Raw genomic sequence first — 11,193 nt, forward strand, 5'->3', positions numbered from 1 at the left:
TCCGGAGGCACTGGTGTCACAGGGAGATAGCAGCCTGTGGTTTCTGGCACGGGAGAGGACTTTGCTGGTGGAAAGCCATGGCTGGAAAGCCTGGAGAAGGTTTATTGAGCAGGTATTAGATACTGGGAGGGGGGGAAGGATGCTCCTACCTCCTCGTTTGGCTGTGCCTCCCAGCACACCGAGGACGGGAGGGCCGTCAAGTTCAACACGGCACAGGAGCATGAGATGATTCAGCAGAAGCTTTTCTACACCACCTTCTCGGACAGCCCTTACCCCAGCAAAGTCACATTGATGATGTGTTTGGACATCACCTCCGCTTTCTCCAAGCTGGAGAAGGTAGGGGCACAACCTGCCAGCACCAGCCCCTGGAGCCAAGACCCTCCCCGTACCCCGATGTCCCTGTCCCAAGGGTCACCCAGCTGAAGCCAGCCCAAGGCAGCCAAGCGACACTGATTGATCCGCTCTGCCGGGCACGGCGTTGTCTTTGTGCACTGAAATGGAGACGGCAGTTGCCTTCTCCCCGCAGGGGAGAAGATGAAGGTCTGGCTGGGTAGAGCTGCCAAGCTCAGCCGCGCTCCTGGCAGAGGGACACGGTGCCCAGCCGCGCGGTGGCTTTACTGCTGCCAGGCTTTTTGTTCTGCCTCAAAGCCCTTGCACGATGGGATGCACGTGTCTGTCCTGGATCGGAGGCTCCTGGCAAATTTTTGGATGTCCTCCCCCAAGCTGAGTTGGACTCCGGAGGTCTGGTGTCCATCCTCATGTAGAGCAGAGGCAGCGGTGCTGGTATGTGTGTCCGTCCGTCTGTCTTCTAGTAGGCTTCTTTGCAAGAAAGTCCATCTCTGCAGCTGAACATCCTCATCCCAGACCTGGATATGAAGCTGCCTCATGCTGGAGAGGAGAACCATGGAGGGGAAAGAACCGATGGAGAGGAGAACCACGGAAGGGAAAGAACCGATGGAGAGGAGAACCATGGAGGGGAAAGAACCGATGGAGAGGAGAACCATGGAGGGGAAAGAACCGATGGAGAGGAGAACCACGGAAGGGAAAGAACCGATGGAAGGGAACCAGGTGGTGGAGAGGAACCAGGTGATGGAGAAGAACCAACCGCTGTGGCTTGGTGGCCTCAGCAGGATTAACCTGTGGCTCAGCTCAGCAGCTGTGGTGGCCTTTTACTGGTCCCCGTAAGTCTCGGAGTTGCCCTCACCCGGAGATTTGCCGTTGCCTCGGTGCTTTCTGCCGCTGCTGCACCCTACAATACTCCGTGGGCCAAACGGGGAGCCCTTCGCCCCCGCTTTGCCAGACAGACCTGGTGCGCCCCAAGGACATGTGTCCCTCTGAGAGCCCTGCCTGCACAAACAGCACCCTCCCTGCCTGCTCCCTGCCTGCGGGGAATGGGTGGGGGCTTTGCTGCCAGACAGCCTCTGGCTGGAGGACCCCAAAATGTTTTGTCACCCAAATAAATGCGATGCCCCATCGCTGCTCGCTGCAGCTGGGGATGGGGGGGGCGATGGGGATGGGGGGGGACACACAGCCCCCAGGCTGCAACCCACCAGGCTGGGGGTGTGTGTGTGTCTTTTTTAATAATTACTAATAATTAATTTTTAATAATTACTAATTACTAAAACATCAGTCCCAGTCCCGATCCCAACCCCAGTGTCCCCCTCCCATCCCAGGCACCGCCCCCCCCGCAGGTGATGCCAAAGAGGCCACGCCCCCTGCTTTGCATACAAGGCCCCGCCCCTCCCGCTCGCCGCCGCGCGGCCCCTTTAAGGCCCCTCCCGGTGCGGTGCCGCTGGCTGCCGCGCGCGGAGGGGAGAGGGGGGGCGGAGCGACGGCGGCGGCAGCCAATCAGCGCGCGGCGTTGTCCGCGGGAAATCCGAATTTCGCGGGACGGCGTTTGGCGCTTAAAAAAAAAAAAAAAAAAAAAAAGAGAGAGAGGGGGCGGGAAAAAAAAACAAAAAAAAAAAAAGGAGCGATCGGGGCCGGGCGCGATCGGGCAGGAGCGGAGTTGGGGGGGGGGGGGGGGACCGGGCTGAAGTGGGGCCGCGTTCCGGGTCGCCCCGGTCCCATCCGGCCCGAGTGCAGGCGATTTTTGGGGCCAACGGCGGCTTTTTCCGCCCGGTTTTGGCGGCACCGCCGCGTTGCTTCTCTACAGGTTTTTTTTTTGGGGGGGGGGTGTTTTTGGAGACCGGCCGGCGTCAGCGCCCGGCGGCCCGCCCCCCGCCCCCCCCCCCCCCCCCAAAAATGCCCTCGCTGAGATTGTGACACCCCCTCCCTTGCTGCAAAAATCGCGGGGTGCCTCCCCCGGGCCGGCCTTCTCGGAAAGGACTTTGCAATGCTGCGGCTCCCCAGGGGAGTGTCCCCCGCCCCGGGGAGGGGGGGCGTTACCCTCCCGCCCCCCCCTCCACCCCACCACCCGAAGAAGGTCATGTCGGTGATGGGCTCCGTGGAGAGGGGGGCTTCCAGCCTGGGCAGCCCCCCGTTACCTGCCGGTTGCTTTACTCAGGTCTACACGCCAGCGGCTGTCAGCGTCCCCGCTCCCCGGGAGGGGTGTCTCTATGCCACCCCCCAGGGCCCCCAACTCAGGACTCTCCGCTCGGCCTCGGTGGGACGGCTGCAGGTAAGGTGTCTGCACCCCATCCCCTCCTTGGGCACGGCTTGGGTGGGACGGGGGGCTGGGGGCTCCGTGCCCGGGTGGGGAGCAGGGGGTGGGTGACCTCAGGGTGCACAGCACCCTCCCCTTCCAAATTTTGCAGCTTATGTTGGGGTCTGCGCCTCCCTCAGATGTCTCTTTGGGGTAGAGGAGGGTAAGGTTTGAAATCAGAAGTCGCGGTGAAATGGCTCATACGTTTCTCAACTTCCCTTCGCCCCTGCGTGCCCGCAAAGCTGGCTCCCGGCTTCCGCTTTTCAGCCTTTTTTCGGCCTTTATTTCTCTCTCTCTGGCTTGCAAACAGTTTGGGTCGTGCCTCAAAGCCCGGCCGTGGTGCTGAGGCCCTTTGCAAACCTCATTCCCCATTAAGGAAGCGAGGGCTGGGTGCAGGCAGCGCTCCTGCCTGCTGCGGGTGGGGGGCACCGTCTCTGCCCGCTGCCTCTCCCCGCTTTAGGGTTGCGACCCCCGGGGTGACCCGTCACCCGGGGAGGTGGGGGGACGCGGCGCAGGGCTGGTTCAGCGCTGCTGCCCGAGCTTGGTTCCTGCCTGCGGTTACGGCGGGGCTTGCAATGACTTTTTTTTGGGGGGGTGGGGTGGGGGGGTGGTGAATTTAAAGCAACCCCCATCCTCCATGGGACACCCCAAGACTTTGAGGCAGGGCCCCTGATGGTGGGAGCTGTGCGGGCTGGCGTGTGGAGGGGGTTGCTGGCCCCGGCTGTGTCCCTGTCACCGAGCCCGGGGTCATAGGGCTGTGCTCGCAAAGCCCAGCGCCCGCTGCCCCTGAACAGGGAAACTGAGGCCCAGGTCGGGCGTTGGGGGGGGCATCGGGGGGCACGGGCGGCTCTGCCCAACCCGTCCCTCGTCCTGGAGGGCCCCTGCCGAGCCCCCGGCCGGTCGGCCCCGCTGGCAGCTGGCATTTAATTCCTGCCCACCCCAGCCCGGGCGTGTGTCCAGCCCTCACTGTGAGCCTCTGTTCTCCCCGGATCCTGGGAGGGATCCCAGACCCCGCTAACTTCGGGTTAGTTTTTTCAAGGCTTGATTTATTTATTTATTCCCCCCCTTTCCCTGGTCCCTGATGCTCGGTGCCAGCTGGGGACATCGCCGTGGCCGGGGGAGAGGAGGTGTCGTTGCTCCCCTCTCTGTGCCACCGCTGCGGGGCTGGCCGGGGCCGTTGCGAGCCCCATGCCGGGGGGGGGCTCCAGGGCCACCTGTCTCTTCTCCGGCCTCTTTGTCTCCGAACCGCATGAGAAGCTGCATCCTGCACTGCCGGGGGCTGTTGTGTAGGGAGAGACCCCGTGCCGCTGCCCCCTCCCCTAAAGACGCCCCACAAATTCACAGTCCCTTTTCCATGCGTCGCTGCAGAGCTGGTTTTGGGCTAACGGCCTCTTTGGCATCGCCATCGTCATCACCCATGCTAGGCCGCAGTTAGGAGATGTTTAGGGTGCTCCTGCCCGCGGCTGTCCCCTGAACGGAGTCTGGGGGGGGCCCATGTGACACTTGGGGACATGAAGTGCTTGAGGACATGAAGTGTTTGTCCCCAAGTGACACCTGAGGACAAGAGGTTTGGGGCTAAAGGCCCTTTTGGTGTCACCACCATCATCATCATCACCCATGCCAGGAGATGATCAGGGTGCTCTTGCCCCGGGCTGTCCCCTGAACGGGGTCCGGGGGGGTTTTGGGTGACACTTGGGAACATCAAGTCCTCCTGCATCCCCCTTGGTGGCTTGCAAGCGGCGTTCCCCTCTGTCCCCATCCCATTCCTGGGGCTGGAGATACCGTTTCCAACCCTGGGGTGACACTCACAGCCCTGGCTCACACCCCCCCCCCCCCCCAGTTTATGGGCACAACCTTTGTGTGCAGATCCGGGGCAATCAGATAATGAGCCTTTCCTCCGGATTCCCGACCAGGGCAATTGCGGCCGCTCCCTCCTACTTGCTGGATTTGTGCCGTTTAAATGATTCGGGGTCATCTGGTCCACCTGGAGGGAGCCTGTCACCCCACATCCAGCCAGAGGAAAGGGGGACGGGTTGTCTCTCATGGTCTAAAAAAAGTCTCAGATTACCCTTAGTCCCCGATTTGAGCGTCCTGGAGCAGGTAAACGTGTTTTCCACCATGAAAATGCGTATTTCGGAGTGGTTTTAGCCGGTGCCAATCCCACCCTGAGTATTTGCCTTGCTCCTGGCTGTACGGGATCTCTATAGGGGCTCAGGGCTGCGAAGGAGCCCTGGAGAGAGCGAGGTCTCCACTGCGAGGTCCCGGCTCTCCCTGCCTCCTCCGTGTCGGGAAAAGGGCGTTCAGAGTCCGCCGTGGTTTCGGTGCGAGCTGGCAGGGCTGAGCCACCCGTGCAAAGAGCACCCGGGCTGGCAGGAGGGTGGCAGCCCCCATGGGTGCTGGGTTGGAGCTTTTCCCCGGTGGGAGAACCACCCAGCAGCACCCTGGATTCTGCTGGGGTGACCCAAGGTGATCTCGACCCCCACCCCCCCTTAATGCCATTGAGGGTTCTTCTGCGTGGGCAGGAGGGGGTGATTTTTGGGGGGTGCAGGGAGCTGGGGGGCGGGGGTTGGGATGGGTGGGAAAACGGTGGCTGTCCTGTCTGTACTGCCTTCCTCCCCAGCGCAGGGCGAAGTCTCCCCATTCTGGGGCCAGGGCTGGGGTCAGCCTCCCTCCCCTGCCCACGGGGGGGCCGAAAGCTCCCCTGAACCCTCAAATCTGGGGGTTCTGCATCCCCCTGTCCCCACCGCTGTGCCCTACTAGCCCATAGCCATCCCAAAAGGTGTGTGTGTGGGGGGGGGGGGGCTGCACCTGGGGGGGGCCTGATCCAGCAGTGACTTGGCACGGGCAGTGTCCCTGGTGTGGTGGCACGATCCTGGGGTGCTCCGTACCCCGCCCCTCCCCAGCTCCGGGTGCCCATCCCTGGGTGCTGCGTTCCCACGCCCTGGACGGGGCGGGGGACGGCAGGGGGGTGCAGAAGGGCCGGGCAAGGCCCGGGCAAGCCTGGAGAAGGCAGCGGGTGCTGTTGAAAGGAAGCGTTGGCAGGAGGAGCCCGCCGCGGCCCCCCCCGGGGGGGGAGAGGGCTGCTCTGATGCTTGGGCTGGGTGCGGGGTGTAGCCCCTGGCGCCAGGGCTGGGCCCAGGGCTGCTTGGCAGGCAGAGCTGGCGGGGGGCCCGACACCCCCAGTCCCCCCACCGGCAGGCTCCTGCCTTCACCCTGGGGTGGGGGGTCAAGCCTCCTTTCCTCAGCATCATATCGGGGGGCAGCTGGTGTGCACCCCCCCCCCCCCCCCCCCCCATCCCGGGAAGCAGTGGCTGAGGGCTGGCGAGCAGCGTAAGGGAGGTCTTGGGGTTCGGCCCCTGCCTCCCCCCCCCCCCCCTTCGCCCCCCCCACCCCGGTTTGTCTGGTTTGGCACTGGGAGCCCCTCGCCGTGCCCCGCTCAGCTGTCGTGTGCCTAATCCTGCCTGGCTGGGGTGGGGGCAGCAGCTGGGACACAGGAGGGACCCCCTTGTTCATTGTCCCTCACTGATGTGTCCCAGCGCCACGGGGTCCTGACCCTGCCTGAGCCTGCCGAGCTCCTCCCCCATGCATGTGGGGGAGCAGGGGGTCCCCCTTTGTTCCCTCCTGCACGTGGGGAGGGGAGACCACCTTGGTGGCGGTGTCTCTGAGGGGTCGGAGGTGGCCGGGGACACCAGGACCTGCCCTGTGCTGGTCCTGTGCCTCAGTTTCCCCATTGCTTGGGCAGATGGGGTGCAGCTGATCCCCCCCACATCAGCGATGGGGACACGCGGGTGGCCGTGGCTACCGGGGAAGCAAGGGTTTGGGTGCCAGCAGAAGGGGGGGCAGGATGATGCCCCCCTCCTTCGTCCCAAATCGTGCTGGCAGATGTGTTGGGGTCTGATCCGGGGCAGGTGTTTCCCACGCGCTCGGCGTTAACCGTTGGGGTGCCGGCAGCTCGGGGGCAGATCCGGGGGCGCGGGGCCGGGGATGGAGGCGCGTTCGCTGGGGAAAACCTGCTCGGGGAAGGGAGGGAGGGAACGGATTCCCACAGGAGCTTGGGACCAACCTGGCTCCCTGGGGGGGTGGAAAACAGCCCCCGGCATCTCTCCCGCCGGCCCCCTTGGGTGGGAACGCCGCCGAGGCGCCCAACCCTTCCCCGCAAAGCGGGGTGCGCTCCCCGGGGAGCCGCCGTCGGAGCTGTGCTGAGCTGGCACTGGGACCTGGGCACCATGTGGGACGTGCTGGGGGGGACCCTGTGGGACAGCCCGACCTGGGAGCAGGTACTGGGGGGGGGGGGGGAGTGAGATGGGACTGGGGGGCTGCTTTCTGCTGCTGAGCCAGAGCGTCCCCCCGCAAGGTCTCCCTGCTTGGATTTGGGGATGTGGGGGGGATCCTGGGCGATTTGCACCCATTGAGGGGGTGGTTTGGTGACACCCCCCCCAGCTCCTCTCTGCACCCACTCTGCTGCACCGTCGCCCCCCTGTCCGCTTCCCCGGGTCTCTTCTCCCCAAGTGATGCTGGGGGGGGGGGGGGTGTGGGGTGTCCCTTGGGGGCAATTTCAAGGAGCTGCTTGCCCTGGCGAGGGGAGGTGACCCTGCTCCCAGGACCCAGCACCCACCTCTCCTCACCCACCCCCCCCCCGCCTCGCCCCAGTTTCCCTCCAGCTGGGTGCACGTGTCCGGGGCACCCACAGGTCCCCGGGGGGTGTGGGGGGGCTGAGCCCGGCTGGTCCCAGGTGTGCCGGTGGCAGCTGGGTGCCCTCGGCTGCCTCCAACCGTGGCTGGGGAGGTGGGGGCGGGGGGGGTGAAACCCTGCACCCCAAAGAGCCAGCTGGCAGGGTGGGAGGGCGAGGATCCGGCCTCGGAGCCGCTGCGTTCCCAGGGTTTGGCCCCGTGGAGCCGTGCCAGGAGCTGGGGGTGAGGGGAAATCCCGGTGGGTTCCCCACGGCTGCCAGGGGAGGGACGGGATGGGCTGGGGTGCTGTGCCGGAAGCGGGCAGGAAGCCATTGGGGGGGTGCTGGGACTCCCCCATCTCCTTCCGACCCAGCTCTCCCAGCAGCCCCTCACCCTGCTGGGTGCTGTGGGAGCTGCCTGGGTGCTGTGGGAGCCCTTCCCAGAAGGAGTTTTGTAACCGGATGAGTCTCTCGCAAGATCCCCCCACCCTGGGCTGTGGCACGCAAAACTTGGCCGATGCCCCAGGGAGAATGCTGGGGGGGGGGGGGCTCAGGGGGGTGTCTGGCTCAGCCCCAACGCGGGGTTTTCTCTTCTGCTCCAGGCCAAGAGGAAGCTGGACCTGGAGGGCCCCGAATTTCGCACGCCCAAGGGGAAGGGCAGGACACTGGCGCACGTCCCCAGCCCCAGGAGTAGGTGGTGCTGGGGGAGACGAGGTGGGGGGGGGGAGCTGGGAGGGGGACAGACCCCGTTTCTCGCCCCTCTTAGGGCCGCTGCGATGCCCTGAGGTGGTCCTGTGGGTGCAGCGCCCACTCCTCAGCCCCTCCTTGCTGCTGCTCAGCAGCTCCTTGAGCCCGTTCAACGCCCTGCGTTGGCAGAAAACTCCCCGGGGGGGTTATTTCTGGGTTATTTTTCCACCAGGTTAGGGATCGTACAGTGTTTGATGTCCCCAGCCCCGTGTCACCTCCATCCCACGTCCCACGCTAAGGAGAGGACGGGGGGAATCTCTCGTTACCCCACAGCCCCCAAGTCTCCCGGGGAGAAGACTCGCTACGACACCTCGCTGGGGCTGCTCACCAAAAAATTCATCCGTTTGCTGAGCGAGTCCCCCGATGGCGTCGTGGATCTGAACCGGGCGGCCGAGGTGCTGGAGGTCCAGAAACGTCGCATCTACGACATCACCAACGTGCTGGAGGGCATCCAGCTCATCCGCAAGAAGTCCAAGAACAACATCCAGTGGATGCAAGTGATGCTGGGGGGGGATGGACGTGGGGACGGGGCAGGGTGGGGGAGAGGTGGCTTGGGGACATATAGCGTGTGCTGCCGCTCAAGTGTCATCTCCGCTGGCAGGGGGACGGGGATCTTTGAGGACGTGGCAGTGACGGCGAAGCAGCAGGCGCTGCGGGGGGAGCTGGCCGAGCTGGCCAGGACGGAGAGAACGCTGGACCAGCTCCTGCAGGATTGTGCCCTGCAGCTCCGGCAGCTAGCCGCCGACGAAGCCAACCAGAGATATCCTTGCTGGGGGAGATGGGGAGGGAGGACAGAGTCTTGGGAACAGGGTCTTGGGGACCCCTCTGAGCCCCTTCTCCTCCAGTTGGCTTCCCCCGGGCTGGGGGGGATGTTTGGAAGCTGCTGCCGGGCTCGGGGGGTTGAGCCGTCCTGCTCGCAGCTCCTCTTTTTCCTATACCTCGTCCCCGTCCACGCTGGCGTACGTCACCTACCAGGACTTCCGCGCCATCAGCAGCTTCCAGGAGCAGACGGTGATCGCTGTGAAGGCTCCACCGGAGACGCAACTGGAGGTGCCAGACTTCAGCGAGGTGCGAGCGGGGCCGGGAGCTGTTCTCCCCCTTGCAGTGAGGTCGGGGCCGGGGCGTGGGTGCTGTTGCGGGTGCTGCTGCATCTGCACCATCCTTGATGGGTTCATCTGGGGCATCCCCAGGGTACAGCCCAGCATGGCCCTGGGTGGTTTTTGGGGTGTCTCCATGGGACTGTTTGACCTTGAGCTGGTTCTTTAGGGGTTGCAATGCCCTGCCTGAACCCCACAGGGGTTGGGGGCAACGGGGTGGGGTATGGGTGCCCTTCTGGGTGGCTCCTGAGCGTTGCTCTGCCCTCCCAGGACAATCTCCAGCTCCACCTGAAGAGCACCGACGGCCCCATCGAGGTGTACCTCTGCCCGGAGGAGATCGTGGAGGAGAGCCCCACCAAAGACCACGGCGTCCCCTCTGCCGCCACCTCCCCACGGGACCACACCATACCCCCTTCCCCACAGAACAGCCCCGGGCCAGCCCCACAGCCGCCCCACGCCATCCCCCAGAACTGGGGGGGCACGGGAACCCCTTCTTCATCCCCATCTCTGCCTCTCGCTGTCCCGGGGGGGCCCGGCTCGCTGCTGGAGGTGGAGGCTGGGCTCCTGGGCTCGCCCCCGCACCTCCTGCAGCAGACGGAGGACCAGCTGCCCTGTGCCCCCTCCCACCTGGACTCAGGACCCTTCGTCACCTTCTCGCCCCCCCTGGAACAGGACGACTATCTCTGGGGGCTGGAGGGTGAAGGCGTCAGTGACCTCTTCGAGGCGTACGACCTGGGGGACCTGCTGAAGCACTGAGCCCCCCCCCCAGCCCCCCATTGCCTTTGTCCTCACTCTGCTCACTCGTGTCCTGAGTGTGTGAGGTCTCTGCGGGCAGCTGGAGAGTGTGGGGTGGGTTGGGGAGTGCTGGGTTTTCTGAGGGTGGTGGTGGGGGGTTTATGTCAGCCGCCCTGGGTGGCTTCTCCTCGTTCTTCTGTCCCAGCACTGGCCATAAAACTGGGGGGGTGCCGGTAACGATGCTCCCCGCCACAACCCCTCACTGCCCCGGGGCTGCTGGCGGACTGGGGGTGCCTTTGGGTGCACGGGGTGGGTTAGGGGCACCCCTGGGTGGCGGAGAAACCCTTGCTCAGAATGGGTCGTGTTGGGAGGATGTCACGTTTGGGGACCACTCCAGTTGCTCCCCAGTTAGACTGGTTCTTCAGGGTCATGATGGGTCATTTCCAGTGGTGTTTCCCCAGCCACGGCTGGAATATCCTTAAAAAAATGCCGAGGCAGCAAAGCTGAAGTCACCTTTGGGTGAAGAGAGGATGAAGCTCACGTGTGGGCACTGCACCCTCCAAAATCAGTGGCTCTGGCAAATCCCAGAAGCCATATTTCCTGGGGGGCTATGGCCTGTCTTCCCCCCCCCCCCCAGCTCCCTCCAGCTTCTTGGAGCTATTGGTGCTGGGGATATCAAAACTGGAGTATACTGGGAGGAGGGATGCTATCAACTGGTGGCTGGAGCATCATCTGCGGAGAGGGGCTTGGGAAGCAGCGCGGGATGAGCCCCTGGACACAGGGCTGGATACGGCTTTTACTTGTGCCATTGCAAAATATATCTAATTATTGCACTGTATTTATACGGGACCCCCCCCTTTCAGCACGGCGCTGGAGAGGGTTGGGTTAGTATTTTGGTTTTTACGTGAGTGTATTTAAGTTGTCCTTCCTCGGGTTGGTTCTCTTGCGGTTTGGCTCGGAGGAGGTGTGGGTGAGAGTGTGTTTTGGCATGGAAAAACTTGTGGCACTTGATGTTTTCTGCCTGGGAGGGGATGAAATAAAATAAAACGTTGGAGTTATAAGGGGCTCTTTACCTCTAAGCAGATAAACGCTGGGATGGTTTGGGAAGAGGGAGGTGTTGGGCTGGTTTTGCTCTCGTTTTTCAGTGTAAAAGAGCCTGTTTTAGGGCCTTTTAACTGGCCAGCTTGCTCTGGAGGAGCTGGTGGAGAAGGGGATTGAGATGAAGCTGTGGCTGGAGTGAGAGAAACGGGTCCGAGCTGCCGCAGATTAGCGATTTCCAGCCCGAGTCTGACTGGGATGAG

General features: G+C 63.8%; 1 protein-coding gene across 1 annotated transcript; it reads left to right on the forward strand.

Moving 5' to 3' along the window:
• Positions 1-1,957: 1,957 nt before the first annotated feature.
• E2F2 (E2F transcription factor 2) lies at positions 1,958-10,948 on the forward strand. The gene is made up of 6 exons (XM_075773820.1): positions 1,958-2,620; positions 7,916-8,003; positions 8,334-8,553; positions 8,662-8,820; positions 9,014-9,128; positions 9,428-10,948. Exons 1-6 carry the CDS (start codon positions 2,336-2,338, stop codon positions 9,911-9,913), a joined length of 1,353 nt encoding a protein of 450 aa, XP_075629935.1. The 5' UTR covers positions 1,958-2,335; the 3' UTR covers positions 9,914-10,948.
• The last annotated feature ends 245 nt before the right edge of the window (positions 10,949-11,193 follow it).

Source organism: Balearica regulorum, chromosome 22, assembly GCF_011004875.1.
Source record: "Balearica regulorum gibbericeps isolate bBalReg1 chromosome 22, bBalReg1.pri, whole genome shotgun sequence".
Taxonomy (NCBI): domain Eukaryota; kingdom Metazoa; phylum Chordata; class Aves; order Gruiformes; family Gruidae; genus Balearica; species Balearica regulorum.

Excerpts from the sequence above, each read along its gene's own strand:
- E2F2 (XM_075773820.1), top strand. The coding sequence starts at position 2,336 with ATGCTGCGGCTCCCCAGGGGAGTGTCCCCCGCCCCGGGGAGGGGGGGC. Across the intron at positions 2,621-7,915 it reads CCTCGGTGGGACGGCTGCAG|GCCAAGAGGAAGCTGGACCT; the intron begins GTAAGGTGTCTG and ends CTTCTGCTCCAG. Across the intron at positions 9,129-9,427 it reads AGGTGCCAGACTTCAGCGAG|GACAATCTCCAGCTCCACCT; the intron begins GTGCGAGCGGGG and ends CTGCCCTCCCAG.